The 25,463-nt window shown below is 47.6% G+C and overlaps 1 protein-coding gene across 7 annotated transcripts in view; it reads right to left on the bottom strand.

Moving 5' to 3' along the window:
- The window catches only part of LOC109874298 (retinoic acid receptor RXR-alpha-A), a 137,922-nt gene that overhangs the window by 86,130 nt on the left and 26,329 nt on the right, over positions 1–25,463 (bottom strand). For 5 of the 7 annotated variants that reach the window (XM_031808888.1, XM_031808889.1, XM_031808892.1 and 2 more), the window contains exon 2: positions 18,262–18,462. In XM_031808888.1, coding sequence (XP_031664748.1) covers positions 18,262–18,462 — 201 coding nt within the window. The remainder of the gene's footprint in view (positions 1–18,261; positions 18,463–25,463) is intronic. The other 2 variants (XM_031808893.1, XM_031808894.1) reach the window with 1 other exon arrangement.

The raw sequence follows: 25,463 nt of genomic DNA, 5'->3' as shown, positions 1-25,463 counted from the left end.
CTCTGTCTCACACACACAACAACATGTTTACAGATTACACCGTTCTTCCAAAATTACACCTGTCCTCGTTTCTCTTATCTATGGGCCTCTCATCTCAGAGGTTGAGCTAGCAAAACACACACCAACTCACGGGCTGCTTCGATGCTCTTTAAATCAGCTTTATTTCAGGGACGCACATAGAGGAATCAATTACAGGCTGCAGCCGGGAGCCCGGAGCCTGCAGCTCTCTCTCTAGACACAGAGTACTGTATCTCTATAGTACCAGTTCTATTAGAGCTCTCTTTCTAGACACAGAGTACCTCAGCAGCACACAAACAGGAAGGCTGAAGGCCCTGCATGTCTTCCTGGAGGCACACAACCGTGTAACGAGGAGGGGAGGGGCTTGACATGTACTGTAAAGGCAGAGGTCGACAGTTGGGGAGGCAGAGAACAGTAATGATGCCTGTTGATAGCACACTCATGTACCATCTCTGATATGACTTGGTATGGGCTTATCTTTCCCTAAAAGGATCAGAAGCTCTGTTCATCCACAGAGACATCTGAGCAGGCCAGAGGGAGTTCTAGAGAAAAACACTCAACCTTCATTCTAATGTCTGCCTGCCTCCGCCGCTGTCCTCAGATCCACCGGCTGATAGCTGATGAGGCCCTGGTTCCAGGTGTGTGGCCCACTGGTGTGTGGCCCACTGGTGTGTGGTCCACTGGTGTGTGGCCCACTGGTGTGTGGCCCACTGGTGTGTGGTCCACTGGTGTGTGGCCCACTGGTGTGTGGCCCACTGGTGTGTGGTCCACTGGTGTGTGGCCCACTGGTGTGTGGCCCACTGGTGTGTGGTCCACTGGTGTGTGGCCCACTGGTGTGTGTCCCACTGGTGTGTGGCCCACTGGTGTGTGTCCCACTGGTGTGTGGCCCACTGGTGTGTGGTCCACTGGTGTGTAGCCCACTGGTGTGTGGTCCACTGGTGTGTGGTCCACTGGTGTGTAGCCCACTGGTGTGTGGCCCACTGGTGTGTGGCCCACTGGTGTGTGCATGTGTGCGTTTTGGATGTGAGTCTCATCCCGCGGTATCAGATGTGTACAGTGCATCCATGCGTCTCAGTTTGAATCATGGAGCTGGGAGCGTGGCGATGTCGGGTGAGATGCGCTGGCAACGAACTGTGGTTGTGTAATTACCAGGCTCATACACGTGTCTTCTCTGCATATCACAATACACAGGAACAGATGGTTGGGAGGTGTCAAATAAGCTCATTAGCAGCTTGCGTTACAGGCAGCTGTCGTGCCCGCTATTTCTGACACAGCGATTCTTCAAAACCACCGGCCACAGGAATACTTTACACCTGAGAGAGGACAATGAATAGTGAAAGGCATAGAGCACAGGCCCAAAACAACATTTGGATTCCAGGACGGAGCTGAGGCTCAGCTGCATCGTAATCACTGGGCAGGGATTCACACACAGCCCTAATTCCAAAACGCTCTCGAGCACAGCTGGAGTGACAGTTGTCCACTCTCTGATAAAGTTGGAGATAATCAACGCAGTCCACACGCACGCTCACACACACACGCTCACACACACAGGCTCACACACACATGCTCACACACACACGCTCACACACACACGCTCACACACACACGCTCACACGCTCACACACACACGCTCACACACAGAAATGTAATGCAATACACACCAACTGAGACGTACAGTAGGCTCTCCTTTACCCCACTAAGCCCCTAAAATCCAATTGTTTAGTCTGCCATTGGACATCATTTCTTGACGAGCATTAACAGACAGGGACAAAATGTTCTGAGGCAAGCAAACGGCTTGGTTTCATAACTGTTTAGTTGAGTACAGCCCCCTGCCACAAAGTCCCGTAGATGCTGAAAACACTTTCCTGGGTGAGCCTCCTCCTCAAATACCCAGAAGGGAAGACAGGTGTTCTGGTGAGAGTGAGTCACACTCAGTGGAGGAAAGAAAGATAAGAGATATGGAGAAAAGACTGAAGAGGCCAGTTCTATTAGAGCTCTCTCTCTAGACACAGAGTACTGTATCTCTATAGTACCAGTTCTATTAGAGCTCTCTCTCTAGACACAGAGTACTGTATCTCTATAGTACCAGTTCTATTAGAGCTCTCTCTCTAGACACAGAGTACTGTATCTCTATAGTACCAGTTCTATTAGAGCTCTCTCTCTAGACACAGAGTACTGTATCTCTATAGTACCAGTTCTATTAGAGCTCTCTATCTAGACACAGAGCACTGTATCTCTATAGAACCAGTGTGTGCCCACTACTTCTCACTGGCTCACTCATCAAGTCGATACAGACCCTGATAACTGAGATTTGTCAACTAAGAAATCTGGTCAGATGGAACCACACTGCATCTGGTCAAATACCAACCAGAACGTTTGCCCAAAACAAGCCACAAATAGTTAGACTTTCCTTTTTCCTGCCGGTCATATACCTTCCTCTCTCCCACGCCGTCCCCTCCCTCTCTCCCACGCCGCTCTTCCCTCTCTCCCACGCCGTCCCCTCCCTCTCTCCCACGCCGTCCCCTCCCTCTCTCCCACGCCGTCCCCTCCCTCTCTCCGATGCCGTCCCCTCCCTCTCTCTGACGCCGTCCCCTCCCTCTCTCCGATGCCGTCCCCTCCCTCCCTCTCTCCGACGCCGTCCCCTCCCTCTCTCCCACGCCGTCCCCTCCCTCTCTCCTACGCCGTCCCCTCCCTCTCTCCGACGCCGTCCCTTCCCTCTCCCACGCCGTCCCCTCCCTCTCTCCCACGCTGTCACCTCCCTCTCTCCCACGCTGTCCCCTCCCTCTCTCCCACGCTGTCCCCTCCCTCTCTCCCACTCTGTCCCCTCCCTCTCTCCCACGCTGTCACCTCCCTCTCTCCCACACTGTCCCCTCCCTCTCTCCCACGCTGTCACCTCCCTCTCTCCCACACCCTCCCCTCCCCCTCTCCCAAACATACCCCTCCCTCTCTCCCACGCCGTCCCCTCCCTCTCTCACACGCCGTCCCCTCCCTCTCTCCCACGCTGTCTCCTCCCTCTCTCCCATGCTGTCCCCTCCCTCTCTCCCACACCGTCCCCTCCCTCTCTCCCACGCTGTCCCCTCCCTCTCTCCCACGCTGTCACCCTCCCTCTCTCCCACACCGTCCCCTCCCTCTCTCCCACGCTGTCCCCTCCCTCTCTCCGACACCGTCCCCTCCCTCTCTCCGACGCTGTCCCCTCCCTCTCTCCGATGCCGTCCCCTCCCTCTCTCCTACGCCGTCCCCTCCCTCTCTCCCACGCCGTCCCCTCCCTCTCTCCTACGCCGTCCCCTCCCTCTCTCCGACGCCGTCCCTTCCCTCTCCCACGCCGTCCCCTCCCTCTCTCCCACGCTGTCACCTCCCTCTCTCCCACGCTGTCCCCTCCCTCTCTCCCACGCTGTCCCCTCCCTCTCTCCCACTCTGTCCCCTCCCTCTCTCCCACGCTGTCACCTCCCTCTCTCCCACACTGTCCCCTCCCTCTCTCCCACGCTGTCACCTCCCTCTCTCCCACACCCTCCCCTCCCCCTCTCCCAAACATACCCCTCCCTCTCTCCCACGCCGTCCCCTCCCTCTCTCACACGCCGTCCCCTCCCTCTCTCCCACGCTGTCTCCTCCCTCTCTCCCATGCTGTCCCCTCCCTCTCTCCCACACCGTCCCCTCCCTCTCTCCCACGCTGTCCCCTCCCTCTCTCCCACGCTGTCACCTCCCTCTCTCCCACACCGTCCCCTCCCTCTCTCCCACGCTGTCCCCTCCCTCTCTCCGACACCGTCCCCTCCCTCTCTCCGACGCTGTCCCCTCCCTCTCTCCGATGCCGTCCCCTCCCTCTCTCCTACGCCGTCCCGTCCCTCTCTCCCACGCCGTCCCCTCCATGTCTCCCACGCCGTCCCCTCCCTCTCTCCCACGCTGTCCCCTCCCTCTCTCCGACACCGTCCCCTCCCTCTCTCCGACGCCGTCCCCTCCCTCTCTCCTACGCCGTCCCCTCCCTCTCTCCCACGCCGTCCCCTCCCTGTCTCCCACGCCGTCCCTTCCCTCTCTCCGACGCCGTCCCCTCCCTCTCTCCCACGCTGTCCCCTCCCTCTCTCCCTTTAAGATTCACGCTCCCTTCATTACATGACCAGGTCAGTCAATTAACTCAATGTCAATGGCTGTAAAGGACTTGTGGACATGATTCCCCTGTGGGGTTTGTTTTCGCTCTGTCACACACACAGGGCTCTGCTCGCCCCCAGCGCGTTGCGCTGACCATATTACCGACAGTCATGAGTCACGGACGCAGTAAAATTCCATGTGACCGTTGAGTCACAGTCATCTCATTTTATTCCCTTTGGACATGCGTTGGTCGTACCCAACTCGCTAATGACCATCAGGTCCCTCAGGTCACCATCAGGTGCCTACAGTAGGGCTCTATTGTCCCTCTAACCACTCTGACATCATTGCAAGTGCAATTGAAAACCACATCAGACACTTAACATCAAAACAGTATAATTATTTTAAAACTCACCTCCCTTTGATGAACAGCAGGTTGAATCTGGATGTAAAATATAATATGTAAATATGGTTCTTGTGGATGTTTAAAAGACTAACACAACGAAATGGCCAGCACTTTCTACGGTGATGATTCATTCAACACACCCATATTAGAGCTTATGCATATGTCTATATATGAGCCCCATTTCATTCAGATCATTATTAATAGGCTGACACATTACCTTTAGCTACAGAATATCTCACCACTGTGAGTTTCCATCTCTCCTTACTTCCTTTCTCCAGTGCACAGAGTGGGGTGGAGTGGAATAGGTTTCAGTGTGAAAACATGTTACTATGTTCCCGAACAGATTTAACCTGGTTTCCCAAATGAAGCAGTGGATAGCTGCAGGAACAGGGTTGGAGAGCCCATGGCATACAGAGTACTGGGTAGCAGGAACAGGGTTGGAGAGCCCATGGCATACAGAGTACTGGGTAGCAGGAACAGGGTTGGAGAGCCCATGGCATACAGAGTACTGGGTAGCAGGAACAGGGTTGGAAAGCCCATGGCATACTGAGTACTGGGTAGCAGCAACGGGGTTGGAGAGCCCATGGCATACTGAGTACTGGGTAGCAGGAACAGGGTTGGAGAGCCCATGGCATACAGAGTACTGGGTAGCAGGAACAGGGTTGGAGAGCCCATGGCATACTGAGTACTGGGTAGCAGGAACGGGGTTGGAGAGCCCATGGCATACTGAGTACTGGGTAGCAGGAACGGGGTTGGAGAGCCCATGGCATACTGAGTACTGGGTAGCAGGAACGGGGTTGGAGAGCCCATGGCATACAGAGTACTGGGTAGCAGGAACAGGGTTGGAGAGCCCATGGCATACTGAGTACTGGGTAGCAGGAACGGGGTTGGAGAGCCCATGGCATACTGAGTACTGGGTAGCAGGAACGGGGTTGGAGAGCCCATGGCATACTGAGTACTGGGTAGCAGGAACGGGGTTGGAGAGCCCATGGCATACTGAGTACTGGGTAGCAGGAACGGGGTTGGAGAGCCCATGGCATACAGAGTACTGGGTAGCAGGAACAGGGTTGGAGAGCCCATGGCATACTGAGTACTGGGTAGCAGGAACGGGGTTGGAGAGCCCATGGCATACTGAGTACTGGGTAGCAGGAACGGGGTTGGAGAGCCCATGGCATACAGAGTACTGGGTAGCAGGAACAGGGTTGGAGAGCCCATGGCATACAGAGTACTGGGTAGCAGGAACAGGGTTGGAGAGCCCATGGCATACAGAGTACTGGGTAGCAGGAACAGGGTTGGAGAGCCCATGGCATACAGAGTACTGGGTAGCAGGAACGGGGTTGGAGAGCCCATGGCATACTGAGTACTGGGTAGCAGGAACAGGGATGGAGAGCCCATGGCATACAGAACACTAGATAGCTGCAGGAACAGGGTTGGAGAGCCCATGGCATACAGAACACTAGATAGCTGCAGGATCAGGGTTGGAGAGCCCATGGTATACTTAGTACTGGGTAGCAGGAACAGGGTTGGAGAGCCCATGGCATACAGAACACTAGATAGCTGCAGGAACAGGGTTGGAGAGCCCATGGCATACAGAACACTAGATAGCTGCAGGAACAGGGTTGGAGAGCCCATGGCATACAGAACACTAGATAGCTGCAGGAACAGGGTTGGAGAGCCCATGGCATACAGAACACTAGATAGCTGCAGGAACAGGGTTGGAGAGCCCATGGCATACAGAGTACTGGGTAGCAGAAACAGGGTTGGAGAGCCCATGGTATACTGAGTACTGGGTAGCAGGAACAGGGTTGGAGAGCCCATGGTATACTGAGTACTGGGTAGCAGGAACAGGGTTGGAGAGCCCATGGTATACTGAGTACTGGGTAGCAGGAACAGGGTTGGGACAGGGTTGGAGAGCCCATGGCATACAGAACACTAGATAGCTGCAGGAACAGGGTTGGAGAGCCCATGGCATACAGAACACTAGATAGCTGCAGGAACAGGGTTGGACAGCCCATGGTATACTGAGTACTGGGTAGCAGGAACAGGGTTGGAGAGCCCATGGCATACAGAACACTAGATAGCTGCAGGAACAGGGTTGGAGAGCCCATGGCATACAGAACACTAGATAGCTGCAGGAACAGGGTTGGAGAGCCCATGGTATACTGAGTACTGGGTAGCAGGAACAGGGTTGGAGAGCCCATGGCATACAGAACACTAGATAGCTGCAGGAACAGGGTTGGAGAGCCCATGGCATACAGAGTACTGGGTAGCAGGAACAGGGTTGGAGAGCCCATGGCATACAGAGTACTGGGTAGCAGGAACGGGGTTGGAGAGCCCATGGCATACAGAGTACTGGGTAGCAGGAACAGGGTTGGAGAGCCCATGGCATACAGAGTACTGGGTAGCAGGAACAGGGTTGGAGAGCCCATGGCATACAGAGTACTGGGTAGCAGGAACAGGGTTGGAGAGCCCATGGCATACTGAGCTTGGGTGGAATATCCCCTGTCACACAGCGAGAGGCTGCATGCTCCTCAAACAGTCGATGGTGAGTGGAGTGAAATAACAAACCAGTGGAAAGGCTGACTCCATTCACTATTCCAGTACATACAGATGTCTTGTTTCCTCTGCCCCTGTTCCTGCCCATTCGGTAACGGGCCATTCTAAATCGAAACTCATTTGACATATGAGTAAAGACAAGATTAAAATAAGAATAGTGAGAATATGATCACCTGATGAGAGAGCAGCGTGTGCGGCCCGAGGCTAGCTTTCTTTTGCAACATCCTCAAATCGTCAATAGCCTATAGTCACATCATGCAGCCCATCGATGTTTTGATTTCTAAGTCATTCTGAGGTTTGTCTCATTCACAACTAAAGTAGCCAAATAACTCTAAATCTAGTGTATAGGTTCTGTTTCAAAGGATTTACGCTCAACGTAGCCACTTCACATGCACACTCACTCTGGAATGGGGAAAGGTTTGGTTATTATTTTATTCAGCTAAGTTCAATTATATTCTTGTTACTATAAAATAATGGCACGGGACTTAAATGAACAAGCCTCCAGCCTATGGCATGGAGCACAGCCAGATAACATACAGTAGACCAACTCATATTCTGTTCTCCTGAAATACATTTTCTTCATATCCTGTTTCTTTAAACCTGACTAAAATAAATAACGGATTTATTATGACGGTGTATATTAAATAGATTTATTATACTATTTAAATGTGAATGTTCCAAAGATACACATCAGTGGCTTGTACGCATGGAGGCCTGGAGATGCTAAATGTGTTTATGTTAATTAACGGTCAATTACCGCATGACAACAACCGGCTGACAAAATGTAATGAACGCCACAGCCCTAGCCTGGGTCCAGCCACAGTGCTCTGCTCTCTTCCTAGAAGACCAGCAGCCATTTCCAGACCAGCGCTGTGCCTCAACGAGACATTTCCATTAGCTTCTGTATTACCAGCCCCAGAACACCCCCCCCCCCCCCCCCCCTCTAAGAGAAGGAACACGTGGGAGCTACCAACACTTCTCCCCCAGTCCCTCTCACCATCCCACAATGCATGGCTGCATTAGCACACTTGGGTGGGTCTGTTGCTGGGCAGGGAGAGACGTGACATCCACATGAGGTCCGCGCTTTGGCCCAAACCATCTCCCCCTCCCTCGTTCCCTCTAGCCCAGCTCCCCAGCTTACCCTTGAAGGCGAGAGAGCAAGGCGAGGGGTGGTGCTGTGCTGAGGTGGGTGCAACCAGGGTGGTATGTGTTCCAGCGCTGACCTCCCACTTCATGAGATCGGCTTCGGTGACATTCGGATCAAGCGCTCGCTCCAGCTGCCTCCCCACCTCCCCCTGCCGCAGAGCCAGCTATAATGCCAAGAGAGTCCGATCACTTTAGCATCAAAATAGCAATCGCCCTGCCTCCCCCTTTCTCCCCTCCTGCTCTTCACCCCTGCTCCCCCTCCAGGGACTGAGATTTGGATGATCGAGGTTCCAGTCATCCTTCACATTCCCAGCAGCGCTGAGGACAGAAGCGACTGTCCATACAGAAAACAGAGAGAGGCACAAACAGGAAGAAGCTCCCAGACCCCCTCTAAAGGAGCTCCCCAAGCCACCGCTGACTTACACACAGTCCAGTACACAGACAAGACAGACACAGATCTAGAGGACACACCAACCATTCCGCAGGAACATTCTGGAATATGCATTCCCAGCTTGCAGTATGGAAGCTTTGTGGAAAGCTTGACAGAAGAATGGGCAATAATAACAATTTCCACACTAGTGGAACTGAGTTCAGCAACTTAATAAAGCAATCTCCTTGTTTCCTATTTGGCTGATTCTCAAAGAGAAAAGAGTTATAGCGGTCAACAGTGTGTTTATGAAACTGAGAGAATGAGAAGGGAAAGGGTTTCTGATACAGAACATTTTGTTATCGCTGGCAAGTCTCCATCCATATTGGACCCAAATGACTCCGAACTACAGTATGCTCCGAACTACAGTATGCTCCGAACTACAGTATTCTCCGAACTACAGTATGCTCCGAACTACAATATGCTCCGAACTACAGTATGCCCCGAACTACAGTATGCTCCAAACTACAGAATGCTCCGAACTACAGTATGCTCTGAACTACACTATGCTCCGAACTACAGTATGAACCGAACTACAGTATGCTCCAAACTACAGTATGCTCTGAACTACAGTATGCTTCGAACTACAGTATGCTCCTAACTACAGTATGCTCCGAACTACAGTATGCACCAAACTACAGTATGCTCCTAACTACAGTATGCTCCGAACTACAGTATGCTCTGAACTACAGTATGCTCCTAACTACAGTATGCTCCAAACTACAGTATGCTCCAAACTACAGTATGCTCCTAACTACAGTATGCTCCGAACTACACTATGCTCTGAACTACAGTATGCTCCGAACTACAGTATGCTCCGAACTACAGTATGCTCTGAACTACAGTATGCTCCGAACTACAGTATGCTCCGAACTACAGTATGCTCCGAACTACAGTATGCTCCGAACTACACTCTGAGATCCAGTTACAGGGCAGCCCAGCCAAAAGTGGTCCCATTATTTTGCTGTTGTTGTTAACAGTTAAGTAAGCACCTCTAGGAACGACGGCAGTAATTCCAGCACAGAGAGGGAAGCATGCATAGGTCGGGAAGAAAATAGAAATCGATAAATAAATCATTTAAATTGGCTTCTTTCTTTAGGCCTGTCCAAAATGTGTGACCCCTCTACTGTTAGCTATTCGACATGGCTGGTTTGGATCCCAGTCCAGTCGTGAGCAAATGAGGATGAACAAAAAAGGACCCTGTAACAGATGACATTCCTATATATCACAAAGTAAACTATATTTAGTTTCCCCTTTAACCACTGTCCACAGAAACCAGTTGTTTTCATAGAGGCTAAATATGATTCCTTTTCCTTTATTGACTTCTCAACTCTCTTGGCCAGTACATCATCATTTTCTGGCACTATGGTACACATTTTCTTCCCGGCAACTGTATGTTTGTTCAGGGCTGAATAGTACATCTTAAACTAGCATGGTTAGGTTGACGGGAGGGCAATTCTAAAATGTGGGAGAGACCCACACTGATGCTATTCTCTCATCACTCTCATCCTCCTCATGTTTATCACTGGTTAAAGTTAAGGGAGGTGGATGGCAGTCCACCACTATGCAGTGTCAACAGAGAGAGCTGCTGTGACAGTCAGAATAGCCTCTCTTCCTTTTAATGTCTTTATCAGGGATGATGAGAGCTAGTCGAACTACACTGGGGGGAGAGCACTGAGCACGGCTCAGATATCTGGGTTAACATGCACATATTCATTTATATTCATGGCATTTATTAGATTACCCATATATTTCTGAGGAGTACTCAGAGTGCCCCTGCTGTGATTAACATACTGTACTGCATTAAGCAACATGGGGCCGCAAGAATGAGAACTTGCTTATTCATGTTTAATGGAAGATAGAAGAAAAGGCTGTTCAGATGCAGCCTTGGTACGGTGAACATCTGACTTCAGGGTTGGGGTCAAATCCATACGGATTTGGAATATGTGGCAAAACATCTCTGTGAACAGCACTGGGATTTAATACTCGCATTCCATCTCAGATTCTTGCATTGAATGTGAGTTTAGCGAGGCATTCTGATCCCAACAGTCTTACAGTGATAATCATTCAAGTAAAAACATAATTCTGCCTCTCTGGGGTGTATGATGAGGTGTGAACCTATGGCTATCCCTCCCTCCCTCCCTCCTACGGTTTGAGCTGTAACAATGAGATAGCATTTCAGTGTGATGGTGCTCTGCAGGGATTATGGGCTCAGAGAGTTATTAAAGGCTTAGTGGCTGTGATTTCTCCTGGCCCACTATGGATGGCTGCAGTCACTCTGTGCCAAGCGGAAGGTCCCTGGCGTTCTAGCTACATCAGCCCTTCCCAACCTGCTGGCACACGGCTCCCTTTCCTTGGAAAGGTGTCAAAGGCAGGTACAATGTCTCCCCATTCCTCTACTCCCTCTCCAACACCCATCAGTTCTGAGATATGATAATCGCACACATGTACACATCCAAGATAATCACACACATGTACACATCCAAGATAATCACACACATGTACACATGCAAACACAAATCATGTATTCATTCAGGTCAAGAATCAGTGGATATGACCCTGTAGACATTGAAAAGCCACACACATAACTTACCATTCACAACATAGCTTTAAATCAAACCCATCTTTACATCAGAAGTTGATTTATGTGTTTCCCATGAGACCAATGCAGAGATTTATGGATTGCGGCCTGAAACTGAGCTGCTTTCAATTAGCTGGCGGATTGCTCCACAATTAGTCTGACGATTCAGAACAATAGAGTGGAATTAATCAGGCAAGAGTTTAGGCCTTTGCCATTGTTCTCAATCTTCGCATGTTTACGTACTGTATAGAGCTACAGAACAGGGATTCAACTCTAGCCATGATGATGTTATACGGTTTGGACATTTCCCTTCATCCCTTTTTCATTCCCAAAAAGTCAAACTGATTCAGACGTATGGAATTTGTAAATCATTGCAGAACAGGGTGGAGGGAGGTGGCTGTATATGTTAGGCCTAAAGCCAGTATCTAGTGAGTACAATATGAATCCAAACATCCAATTAGCTCAGACTGTTAGCAGAGCTTATCCCAGAGGTGACAGGCCCCAGACCACACACTGAACATACCAAGATATTAAACTGGTCTTACTGGACACAAACAACTGTTAGGCTATTTAATTTTCTGGTGGGATCAGCATCCAGAAATGCTGTGATAGACACACATTTATTATTTGACTATTATAGACTGTGTCTGTGTGGTGGTTGTGTATGCAGGGGCCTGTAATCGGCAGCTTGGTGCTCTGGCGCCTCTGGCTCCTGACCCAGCAGGAAGCAGCCAGGGAGTGCACGGACTCCAGCCAGCCAATTAGAGAGCAGCGAGCATGGAGCATGCTGGGCCTAACAAGCTCCCTCTCCTCAACCTCCCTCACCTCTGTGGGACCCCGCTCGGGAAATACGAGGTGCTGGGAGCCACTGGAACGTCCCCCAGCACGCAGATCCCGCTGTGGGACCACAAGGTCTACAAACACATGCTGCCTGGAGTCCCATCACTTTTGACCGTTTTTACTCCCGACTGCCTGAGCCGAGCGCTGCTCAAGCTCTGCCGAGCCTCTCTCTCACAAACAATTCACACATACACATAACACACACCACAGGAGGCTGGTGGCACCTTAATAGGGGAGGACGGGCTGGTGGTAATGGATGGAGCGGAATGCGTGGAATGGTATCAAATACACATGGTTTCCATGGTTTCCATGTGTTTGATGCCATGCCATTAGCTCCGTTCCAGACAGTATTATGAGCCGTCCTCCCCTCAGCAGCCTCCACTTATACACACAAGCACACACGCACACTCTCTGACACACGCACAGTGCACACACAGTCAGGAGGTTGCTAGATGTGCGTGTTCAGTTCTCCTCAGTGGTTCCTTGCAGTTTACTCTGGCTCAGCTCTATGTCTTCTTTCCAAGTCCTGCAGAATAGTAAATGGGATCCAAATTAATTGGCAGGATTTACGAGGTAGTGAGATAATTCTGAGACTGGGTAATGAAGTCAGCTACGGACTGTGGTGAGAGCTAATAGGGCTTGGCTTAAGGCGTAATTATTGCTTGTTTAACCAAAGTGACATCAGAGTGGTCAATCAAAGACTAAGCACACACCTGGAGGCCACTCCCACTCCCACTCCCACTCAGAGTGGACTGTGAGAGTCAGTAAAGAGAGGGAGAGGGAGTGACCCAGACAGAGGTAGTGATATAGTTTTTCTATGTATTTGTATTCCTTAAGGATCCCCATTAGCTGTTGCCAAGGCAGCAGCTAATCTTCCTGGGGTCCAGCGAAATTAGGGCAGTTATACAATTTTAAAAACATTACAATACATTCACAGATTTCACAACACACTGTGTGCCTTCAGGCCCCTAATACACCACGACCACATATCTACAATACACAATCCATGTGTACGTGTGTGTATAGTGTGTATGTTATCGTGTGTTTGTATGCATGTGTCTGTGTCTATGTTTGTGTTGCTTCACAGTCCCCACTCTTCCATAAGGTGTATTTCTACCTGTTTTTTAAAATCTGATTCTACTGCTGCATCAGTTACTTGATGTGGAATAGAGTTCCATGTAGTCGTGGCTCTATGTAGTACTGTGCATCTCCCATAGTCTGTTCTGGACTTCGGGACTGTGAAGAGACCTCTGGTGGCATCTCTTGTGGGGTATGCATGGGTGTCTGAGCTGTGTGTCACTAGTTCAAACAGACAGCTTGGTGCATTCAATATGTCAATACTGCTCAAATACAAGTAGTGATTAAGTCAATCTCTCCTCCACTTTGAGCCAGGAGAGACTGACATCCATATTATTCATGTTAGCTTTTTGTGTACATCCAAGGGCCAGCCGTGTTGCCCTGATCTGAGCCAATTGCAATTGTCCTTGTGGCCACACGGCTGAACATTAGTCCAGCGACACAACTAGAGCCTGTAGGACCTGCCTTGTTGATAGCGCTGTTGAGAAGGTTGAGCGCTTTATTATGGACAGACTTCTCCCTATCTTCTCCCTATCTTAGCTACTGTTGTATCAAAATGTTTGGACCATGACAGTTTACATTCCAGGGTTACTCCAAGCAGTTTAGTCACCTCAACTTCTCAAGCTCAATTTCCACATTATTTATGACAAGATTTAGTTGAGGTTTAGGGCTTAGTTAATGATCATTTAGTTTTGGTTGAAATGCACCATAATCCCAACACCACACCCATACTACCCACTCTAATCAAATAAAAAAGAGAGCCAGCAATCCTATACTCCAACACTTCAACCCCTCTTCGCCTTCTCCTTCCTCGTCCTCGTCCTTCTCTATGTCCTGTCATTTGGGCTCTCCAAAAACGGGACATATGTGAGTTCAGTGCTGGCAATCAGGAGGCTGAGTTCATCAGGAAGAAATTAGCCAGCCGCTCGGCAGGGCTCTCTCCCATTGGCTAGTCACACGGCCCGCTCCGTTTGAGGGCACCCCAGACATTCCTGCGGATAATCTTTTCCATTCCTCCGCTCAGCTCCGCGAGGACAGACCAAATCACTGCACAAGGCCTGCATTGTGAGGGCCTTTCAAAAAGCCCTGTTTTAAAGCTCTCTTGCAGTCTCACTTCACATAACACATTGCCCAAAACCCTTTTTTTCCTCTCAGCTTTTTTTGGGGGTCTCTTTAAAAATAAATAACAAAATGATTGCTTTTAAAATGATCTCTGGAAAAGAAAAAAGCCCTGAATACTGTTTCTCACGGTCTCTTTCCAGTAAGGGTTTGTTTTTGAAAACTCAAAACAATGTGAAACCCCTGAAACCAGAGCGTGGCCACATCACTGTGCTGCCGGGAGTTCAGGACATCATCGCTGGAGTCGACTCCCCGGGCGAGGCCAACCAACCTTCCCAGAATCCTCTGCTACGTCTTCACTCAGCCCCCCTTGTCCTCCACAGCAGCTTGTCATTGTGGCTATGGCCGGGAGGCCGAGGGACAGGATTAGAGGACAATCACACCGATGTGCGGACGGGCTAGGATGGGTGTGTGTGCTGGATGTGGTGATGAGAGATTTACAGCAACACATTCCATAATTAGATCCATGATTATGACTCTGGGTATAAAGGACCGACTCTAGCTAGGCTGTACATACTACTGATCCTCTCTGTGACTAAAACCACAACGCTGCTTTCACAGTTCTCTCTCTCTCTCTCTCTCTCTCTCTGCTCTGAGCAGCTAGGCCAGGGAACACCACTGAACTCGCAAAATAGCGAAACACTTAAAAGATAAGAAAACACAATCTGACCGTCTCGCACATTCCCGTCACGTCACTTGTCAGTAACGTTCCGTCAATTTCTTTTAGTAACTGAGCAAATGTTAGGTCTGCTGAGACTGTATCTGCTTTCAGTTGCAGTTTTAACAGTGGCCAAGTAGGCTACTGTGGCAAATTCATAATAACGTAGGCCTGCCAGAGTGGTCAACCATCAAAAACAATGGAGAAAATGCATCCCATAACTTATTAACATTGAAATATGTTGTGTTGTTTGCTGCAAGAAACCACTTTTCAAAATAAAATGTATTAATATTCCCATACCCTTATTACAGAGAATCAGACAAATGAAGTTACCCGTAGCTTATTCAAGCCAGTATCAAAATACAACACTGCCCCTTTAAGACAAAAAAAAGCTCTTAACCTGACTGGCTTTTCATCATGTCTAGAAATGTACACATGTTGTGCTCTTGTAGGAAACAACCACTCCCCCATTGCTGACTACAAATGATCTATAAATGGGCTAACAACTCTTTAACTAGCAAAGGATATTAACAAAATGTACACACGTGCCTACATTCAACTCTTGCTTTGATCTCAAAACAAGCGCATCTACTTACGACCACTCATGCTGCAAACAGTCCAGTTAAAAGTAAACGGCACAGATCCATATGGCAATGGTCTATTTGCATATAGGCCTACGGCAGCTCTGATTGGTTATGCCGCACCGGTCTGTGTCATGTGTGTCAATGGAATAGAATCCTTCTCTGATGCTTTCCTCCTACAACATCTCGTGCATAGTTGGTTTTGTTTCGGTATGCGGCATTGAAAGTGGCTAAAATTGACTTGATTCCATCACAATTGCCACAGTAATGGACACGTTGATAGTGTTAACTAACGGGGAAAACTCGAGAGAGTTGAGTGAAGTTCTATCTCGTTTGTCCTGGGAGAGCTGCCCGGCAGCGCGCAGTTCAGAGGGAACATTACTAAATCAACCCAGGCAAAGATAACTATTTCATGTGGTCGTGGCTTGAAATAAGGAAAAAGTTCAAGTATAAACATTGACCTTTGACACAGTTCTATACAGTAACAGTAACCACTTATAAAGTTGGTGTGCTAGAAAAATATTGAATTGCATAGGAAACGTGCCCACCATCACTGGGTTCTGACAGTCCAAAATGTACCCATCAATCACACCAGCCCTGCAACACACAACCATGAGGGAGAACAAACTAACTGTGTATCCACCTCACAGATCGTGCTGAGACGTGTCCGTGAAAAAAGTAAGTGTGGGGGAGAGAGAGAAACAGAGAGGGTAGTGGGTTCTTGTTCTGCCTGGCTAAAGCTTTTCTACAGTCCCTTTTGTTCAATATTGTTCTATTGTCAGACCCTTTGAATACACACGGCCCCCTTCATTCACATGTTCTGCATTGACAGTTGCAAGTGTAAGGTGGTCTAGGTCAGGGGTTCCCAAACCTTTTCAATCAGGCCCCCCTTTCAGCATGTTCAAGCACTGTCTATGACAAACTATGGTACTGGTACTCCCTGTATATTGCTCCACATTGATCTGGTACTGGTACTCCCTGTATATAGCTCCACATTGGTCTGGTACTGGTACTCCCCTGTATATAGCTCCACATTGGTCTGGTACTGGTACTCCCCTGTATATAGCTCCACATTGGTCTGGTACTGGTACTCCCTGTATATAGCTCCACATTGATCTGGTACTGGTACTTCCTGTATATATCTCCACATTGATCTGGTACTGGTACTCCCTGTATATAGCTCCACATTGATCTGGTACTGGTACTCCCTGTATATAGCTCCACATTGATCTGGTACTGGTACTCCCTGTATATAGCTCCATATTGATCTGGTACTGGTACTCCCTGTATATAGCTCCACATTGTTCTGGTACTCGTACTTCCTGTATATTGCTCCACATTGACCTGGTACTGGTACTCCCTTTATATAGCTCCACATTGATCTGGTACTGGTACTCCCTGTATATAGCTCCACATTGATCTGGTACTGGTACTCCCTGTATATAGCTCCACATTGATCTGGTACTGGTACTCCCTGTGTAAAGCTCCACATTGATCTGGTACTGGTACTCCCTGTGTAAAGCTCCACATTGATCTGGTACTGGTACTTCCTGTATATATCTCCACATTGATCTGGTACTGGTACTTCCTGTATATATCTCCACATTGATCTGGTACTGGTACTTCCTGTATATATCTCCACATTGATCTGGTACTGGTACTCCCTGTATAGCTCCACATTGATCTGGTACTGGTACTCCCTGTATATAGCTCCACATTGATCTGGTACTGGTACTCCCTGTGTAAAGCTCCACATTGATCTGGTACTGGTACTCCCTGTGTAAAGCTCCACATTGATCTGGTACTGGTACTTCCTGTATATATCTCCACATTGATCTGGTACTGGTACTTCCTGTATATATCTCCACATTGATCTGGTACTGGTACTTCCTGTATATAGCTCCATTCTTGTGTATTTTATTTTTCTTGTCTTACTATTTTTTAAACTCTGCATTGTTGAGAAGGGCTGCTAAACAAGCATTTCACGGTAAAGTCTACACCAGTTGTATTCGGCGCATGTGACAAATTCGATTTTCAATACAACCTTTCTAAGTTGTGAAGCTAAAACAGGGCTTTGTCTGTGAAGTTCCACATAGAACAAAATCACACTAATGTACCACTCTCCTCTCCTGTAAATTCATCCAAGGTGCAACTGGGTGTTGTCGTCTCGTCGCCTTTGTCCGAGGCATGTTCCCCTCACATGACATGGGTGTTAAGTTACAACAAGCACTCAGTCACAAGTCTTCCTCTCCCAGCCAATGAAGCCACCAGCAGGGCATGCACACGTCCAGCAACAACACAGCAACAGCACAGTACAGTCCCTCAATCCCCACATACCAGAGGGTCAGGTTCAGAATGCACTGCTACGCTGACCTCACCTGACCCGGCTGACCTAGCAGAGAAAACGGAGGTGATGAGAGCAGAGGCCTGTCTCATAGCACCACTGTTAACATGTCCATCACTGGGCCTCCACGTGCAAAGAATACATGAATCATCAGGCTGACTGACTGACTGGCTGAACCCTGCATGGAAACAACATTTCTGGCTCTGACAGCTCTACACCTCAGGGTGGGTGTGTGCGTTGTGTGCATTGTGGATATACTGCTCTGGCATGGCATGTTCAGACATTCAAATTTGCTACACTAAATGTTCCTACTACCAGGAATTGTATGTTTATCTCACCAAATAAAACAATTTATACAGTATGTAAAATGTACTGTATAATACACTGTAACTATATACTATTTCTATCCATTGGCAAATCTTAGCTCATACTTATTTGATACAGGTGTCTTCCCAGGTGCGGAGTCTGCCATGACGGGGAAGATGGCGAGGGGATGTGGAGATGGCGTTGAGTGTTACCTGTAGATATCCGGGGGTGGTGGAGGTGACACATGCCGGTGAAACAGGAGCAGGCCTCCCCCGAGCGTCCTCGCTGGGGGGGCGGAGCCAGCGAGCACTGGGGCTTTAGGAACCCTGCAGAGGGAGGGAGAGGGAAGGAGAGAGGGAGTCTGTTAGAACAGCCAGACAGGATGATGACAATAAAAAAAATTGACATTAACAGAGAGAACGCTGAGATGAGGGTTGCTGGTACTGAACATGGTGAAGGGTGCTGCCTGGATAGGCCTGTCGATACAGATTACAAGTTGCCCTTTATGGTAACAGAGAGGGGATGAGGGAAGATTTTAAGGATCTCTGCTGTACCCGTCATCTCTGACCGGCCTCCCTCCCACCAGCAGGTTACACATCCATCTCCCCTGTCACATGGAGACCCAGCAACCTCTCACATTTAGAGCACTGTGTCTCTGTGACCCTCTAACCCAGAAGATGAGGATAGCTCAGAGCTCCATGTCAGCTTCATAGCCATGCCCAGGGTCAGGTGACCAGGAGCGGCAACCGCCCGCGTGAGGCTGGTTAGGAGGCAGGGGTGGAGAGGCATGGAGCTGGGGCTAGGAAATCTGTGTGGGCAAAATGCCAAATGGCAGGGATGCCTGGAGGGTCTGGGGTGGGGGCATCTTGCTGTCTGTCTCCGAGGTCACCAGGGTCAGACTCAATAGGGAAGTCATTATCTCGCACAATGGGTGACTGAATGTTTTGTACCCCCGCTAGTCCGGCCATTCCCATTTCATTCCACACCATCCTGTATATGTCTACACATGACATGATGAGTTGAACAGAAAAATAAGTAGGTAGGCGAGACAGAAAACCCCGTAGAGATAGTATATTGACAACAGTGTCAAAACAACCAATATCAAATGAAAGCCCCATCACAGTCAGTACATCAACCAGAGCTCCGTTTCTGACCTTTGAAATCCACTTTGACCCAATGAATAGCATCAGAAAAGGCATGTATTTCCGTGACTGACATGGCAGGCTTGGCAGCCTCTAGAGAAAAGAAGTCAGTCAGTGGAGGATTTACCAAGCCTGTATCGACTGGAAGGAGTTCATGGGAATCTCATTGGCATCATCAGAGCTCCTCAAATCCTGACTTTATTATTTTCTTCATGAGGACCATTAGATTTCCAGCAGATATTAAGAGCGTTGGTCAGAGAAGCCCCCCCCCCCCCCCCCCCCCTGCTCTGCTCTGTTCTGTTCTGCTCTGCTCTGCTCTGTTCTGCTCTGTTCTGCTCTGCTCTGCTCTGTTCTGCTCTGTTCTGCTCTGTTCTGCTCTGTTCTGCTCTGTTCTGCTCTGCTCTGCTCTGTTCTGCTCTGTTCTGCTCTGTTCTGCTCTGTTCTGCTCTGCTCTGTTCTGCTCTGTTCTGCTCTGCTCTGTTCTGCTCTGCTCTGTTCTGTTCTGCTCTGTTCTGCTCTGCTCTGTTCTGCTCTGTTCTGTTCTGCTCTGCTCTGTTCTGCTCTGCTCTGTTCTGCTCTGTTCTGCTCTGCTCTGTTCTGCTCTGTTCTGCTCTGCTCTGTTCTGCTCTGCTCTGTTCTGTTCTGCTCTGCTCTGTTCTGCTCTGCTCTGTTCTGTTCTGCTCTGCTCTGTTCTGTTCTGTTCTGTTCTGCTCTGTTCTGCTCTGTTCTGCTCTGTTCTGTTCTGCTCTGTTCCGAGCCCAATATAGCTCCTTTATCTGGTCCATGAAAAACATGTCACTCCAGATGAACTCATCCAATGACATTTAAAACAGGCACAGTGATATTGAATTAGTTCCCCATGATAAGCCATCTGGGATGTTGACGCTTTGGTCAGGAGTGTGTGTGTAGTGTGTGTGAGTGTGCTTGCATGTGTGCGGGTTGCTGCATGCATGTGTGTGTGTGTGTGTGTGTGTGTGTGTGTGTGTGCCTTACTGCGTGCATGCATGCTTGTGTATGTTCTAAGGAGAGGGGTGGGCTGTGCCTGTCAAGCACATTCCTCAGCCATTTGATTAGAATAATAGAATAATCCAAATACCAGCGATGCACATGGAACACCAAGCCCAGACCTGTATGAACAAACGCAGACAAGCTGAGATCCTCTTAAACAGGCTCAATTAGAGGCATGGCCGATTAATTAGGGCCGAATTCAAGTTTTCATAACAATCGGTAATCTGACTTTTTGGACGATTACATTGCAATTCCTGAAGAGACTGCGTGGCAGGCTGAGTGTAGCATCAAAAGGACCTTATGGCTGCAAGGAGCCAAGGTAAGTTTCTAGCTAGCATTAAACTTATCTTGTAAAAAACAATCAATCTTCACATAATCACTAGTTAACTACACATGGTTGATGATATTACTAGGTTAACTAGCTTGTTCTGCGTTGCATAACAAGTGTTTATCATCTAATCACAGAAAGAAAGAATAAACGTTTTGTTTTCGAAATTAGAGTTTCCGGATTTGACCATATTAATGACCAAAGCCTCGTATTTCTGTATGTTTATTATATTAGAATTAAGTCTATGATTTGATATTTGATAGAGCTGTCTGACTGAGCGGTGGTAGGCAGCAGCAGGCTCGTAAGCATTCATTTAAACAGCAGCTCTTAGAAATGCTGGGATGCACAGCGCTGTTTATGACTTCAAGCCTATCAACTCCCGAGATTATGCTGGCAATACTAAAGTGCCTATAAGAACATCCAATAGTCAAAGGTATATGAAATACAAATGGCATAGAGAGAAATAGTCATATAATTCCTATAATAACTACAACCTAAAACTTCTTACCTGGGAATATTGAAGACTCATGTTAAAAGGAACCACCAGCTTTCATATGTTCTCATGTTCAGAGCAAGGAACTTAAACGTTAGCTTTTTTACATGGCACATATTGCACTTTTACTTTCTTTTCCAACACTATATTTTTGCATTATAAGTTAAAATAAGTGTTCATTGTTCATTCAGTATTGTTGTAATTGTCATTTATTACAAATATATATATATAAATCGCAGATTAATCGGTATTGGCTTTTTTGGTCCTCCAATAATCGGTAACGGTATCGGCGCTGAAAAATAAGAATCGGTCGACCTCTAGTCTCAATGAAATAAAACAGACATGAAGACTGCTCACTTACTGCTCACTTAGAAGCAGAATTTTTTGGGAAGAATAAACATGTTTGAAAGGAGAATAAGTTGATATGTCACCCTGTTTGTCTGATACTTCACTGTTGTCACATTCTAAAGGTATTAGCAAGAAGTATAACAAACTTTTTCACCCACATTAAAATGAAGTTCGGGACACATAATCTGTATAAATGTATACATTTTATTGCTCAGTAAAATGGTTCTGTAAGTAAACTAAGACCACACATAGATGGTCCATCAAATCTACCCCATCCCTGTCTCCTCTGAGAGCACAGCAGCAGCAAAATCCTGGTTGGACAATGACACATGCCATAGGGCTCCAAGCCATGTCACTGAACATTACCAAGTTAGCATATGAGCTAAGGCTCCCAGTCAAGTTCGACTTTTCCAAAATCAGGTGTAAACCAAGTAGACAGGGGCCAAAAACAACACTCCGCTAGCCATCCACTGGAATAATCTTCCCACGGGACACAGTAAAGCTACAGTATGTCATTCAAATGCTGGGAATGTCACCTAAAGCTGGAACCGTGGGAGACAGAGGACTGGAGTGTGAAGAGAATCAGATAATACGTGAGGGGGAACATTGTTCCTTGTAGTTTCATTGAGCAAATGAGATGTTCCTCTGATAGAAACAGAACACAAATGAATTCAGTGTCATTTTCACCGTCAGGTCAAAAGTAGAGGCGACAAGACCCTACCTAATCAACTCTTGCATTGACCTGATATGTGACCCTGCACATTACTTTCATTGTTTTTGAGAAACAGCATAGAGCGGATATTAATATGCCATTTCAGACGTTCAGGGAGTGTCACATCGACTAGATGCATTTATTTTTCTTGATGACTAAACATTTGGGGGTTGTTTTTCCTGCTATCCACCCTTCTGGATTGGTTTTAATAAAGAAGCTTCATTTCTCCTCCTCTTGAAGCAGACAAAGTGAATGATGAAAATGTAGCAGTAGAAGAGAGGCCTGTGTGTACAGGTCCTCCTGTTGAGAGCTCTAACGCAAGTGATCTGTCATCTAGTGATCTGTCAGTAAAGGCATCTATCATACTGCTGCTCCGCCATGTCTCCTTGGCTCATGCAGTGCACCCTTGATTACAGGAATGTTTCACTTTTTTCCTTTGATTTCCAACTGGAGCGAGGGATGAGAACAGGAGGAGAGAAAAGGAGAGGGATCTCGTTGGGTTTAATAACTGTGCGAGGATCCAATCTTTAGGGGACAAGCTCAAACATCCCCCCCACAAACAGTCAATCAGCATTATCATTAATGGCGGTCAGGGATAGGAACAGTGTAAACACACGGGGGGGTTTTCTCATTAAACATTGAGTGCTATAATGAAAAGACAGCCTTTGCAACACGGTGTTAATGAAAGCAAGTCTTTAGATAGGACTACGCGAATGAAAAAGAGCCGTGATGATAGAGCACTTAATGGGACAAAGGCATAATGACAATGTGCTAATGAAACAAAGGGATGGAGATTTGCATTCGTAATAAAGGGTAGGACGCAAATAAAACGTTTTGTTCTCGCAACAGTCTCATAGAAACGCCAAACACTAAGGAAACACTTGTAAACTGCGGGTTAGCAACGCATATCCATCTCTATGTGTCATGTCCACTGGTTGCCTACTGGAGAATTACAGTAAAATCATTTAGGCTATTTATGAGACTTAAAGTGGCACTCCAGTCTCCTTTTCACCTTATTTAACATCTGATTTACTTAACAAAAAGCATATCTCAATAGGTGGTCCAGGTAAGTCTTTCATTCTCTATTGCTCCTCTATTGTTCCTCAAGCAAGGGAGGAGGCTGATGACAGATCCCCATCAGACCAACTCATTGACTGCCCTACGCCTTTAAGTTTGCAGTTGTGTCTAAAGAACACAATTGAGTATTTTTACTGTATTTATGGGATATAGCTTTTCTTTTTATCACTGGGGTGGGGGTGGGGGTCTTGCAGTCCTCGTTTAGTCCTCTTAAAGAATGGCCACTGTCGTTGTTTGGCGTTACCAGGGCAATCAAGCCCAAGGTCAAAGTTCATCGGGCCCTTCATGGATCAGGGACGTAATAAAAGCATCTTTCCCACACAGAGAGAAGCGCAGCTCTCCAAGCCCTCAAGGATAGGGCCTCGGTGGTGTACACAGAGAAGGACCTAGCAGCAAGGATATCAATCGCCAGGGCAACCATCGTAAACGCCATTCCCCTTCAGCCATCTTCAGACGGATGGTCGGCCTCCTCTCTGGAATTAAAGAGCCTCCTCCGCATCCCTCCATTCTTTCCCTTCCTGCACCAGAGAGACTTTGCATTGGAGTGCGTGGACGTTGAGTGTTTTACCCATGTGCCCTTGAGATAGGTTATTGTGTTGTCTTATTCTCTAGTTCTTATTCATTAATGACATATGGTTGCGCATAAATATAAGTGTGGACTTGAAGAGTTTTACCCATGTGAAACACTAATGTAAAACTAATGTAAAACACTTCCAAAAAGGTCGTGAAAGGAACTATAATTGAAAGACCCCATCCTTGCCCGACTTCAGTCCAGCACGGTGCAGTGTGGCACACTGTGCTGTTCTGTGATTAGAGCAGAGCGGAGGTTCATCACTGTTACACTCCATGAACCTCAGGTGTTTGCTTTTCACTTCGAGGAAAAATCCAAGGCAGCAGTCTTTCATTATGCAAAATGACTGACAGTTACTCTGCTGCACTGTACGACACTCTCTCCCTTGACTGGACCTTCATCAAAGCAGATCAGCCATCAAAGCAGAGCACACACTATAAAGAGGAGAAGAGCCCAAAGACACACAGACAGACAGACTGACAGACAGACAGAGCCCGTCAGCTCTCACTCTCCTGTCTCTGGATATCAAATGCTCATCACTACCCCGGACACGATTTCCCAAAAGCATCTTAAGGCGAAGTTCATCGTTAGAAGATTCTTGGCAGCATCGTTAAATCTCCGAGCTGTTTGCCAAAACCATCGTTGTTAACGTTGCACTTGAAAACATTTGTAATCTAAAGCCTGCCACAGACCACTCTGTAGAACAGCTAACACGTCACTTTATACAAAGAAGATCTCTCTGCTAAACATAGAATCACATAGTTTATCCGTCTCTTTTTGACCGCCAATTACTTCAGAACAAAGCTGACTACAAATACAAAGTTACCAATGTCTTTGCAATTGATACAAACATTTGTAGTGTAAAAATATGCTTCAAATGAAAACAGAGATGACTGCATTAAAATATAAATACAAGGCCTATTTCATGTTCAATAAATTGAGGCTACTGTCTGAAATTTGTCTCAACATATTTCATGGTGTGCCTACAATGTGCCCAATGATGTGCCAAATCAGTGATTTTGTGCATTTTTATTCGATAAACATTAGAATAAACCGCCTCAATATTTGCAGCTGTAGGTGGTAATATTTCTCTAGGAGCTGATCCGTCGTCAGTTTTGTGAAATAATTATAATGCTACGTTAAGATTTGAATTGAGAGTGTTGCTGCCTTTCTTTCGATCCTATCCGTAGCGACAAATGCTCAAACGATGCACTTAGCGACTTCTCTCTACATGGTGTTTTGGGAAAAACGTTACATCTTCGGCTGTTGCAGGAAAGATGCATTGTTAAAACACTCATAAGCATTAGTTCCATCGCAATCGGGAAACCGGATATTAGTCCTTTCTAAGGGAGAGCGTCTCTCTCGTCTTCAGAGGCTGATCATCAGCATGGAAAGCATCCAACCTTTTCCCCGACGACATATCTGCTCCATCAGCAAACTGTCTTTTCACTCTGCAGCTTTTCTTCCTTTGAAGAAAACCACACTAAACATGTTATTCAGCTCCTCTTTATCTCAATAAAAACAAGGGCTGTGCAGATCTATCATGACCATGAAGTAGACGTGGGAAGGAGACGAGGAAGTTCACATGAAGCTCATTAGAAAGGCAATTTTTTGGTGTTCTAGGCACAAACCCTGTGAGAAAACATCA

Source organism: Oncorhynchus kisutch, linkage group LG29, assembly GCF_002021735.2.
Source record: "Oncorhynchus kisutch isolate 150728-3 linkage group LG29, Okis_V2, whole genome shotgun sequence".
Taxonomy (NCBI): Eukaryota; Metazoa; Chordata; class Actinopteri; order Salmoniformes; family Salmonidae; genus Oncorhynchus; species Oncorhynchus kisutch.
The sequence above is the reverse complement of the archived record's forward strand: the minus strand, read 5'-3'. Positions and strand labels throughout refer to the sequence as shown.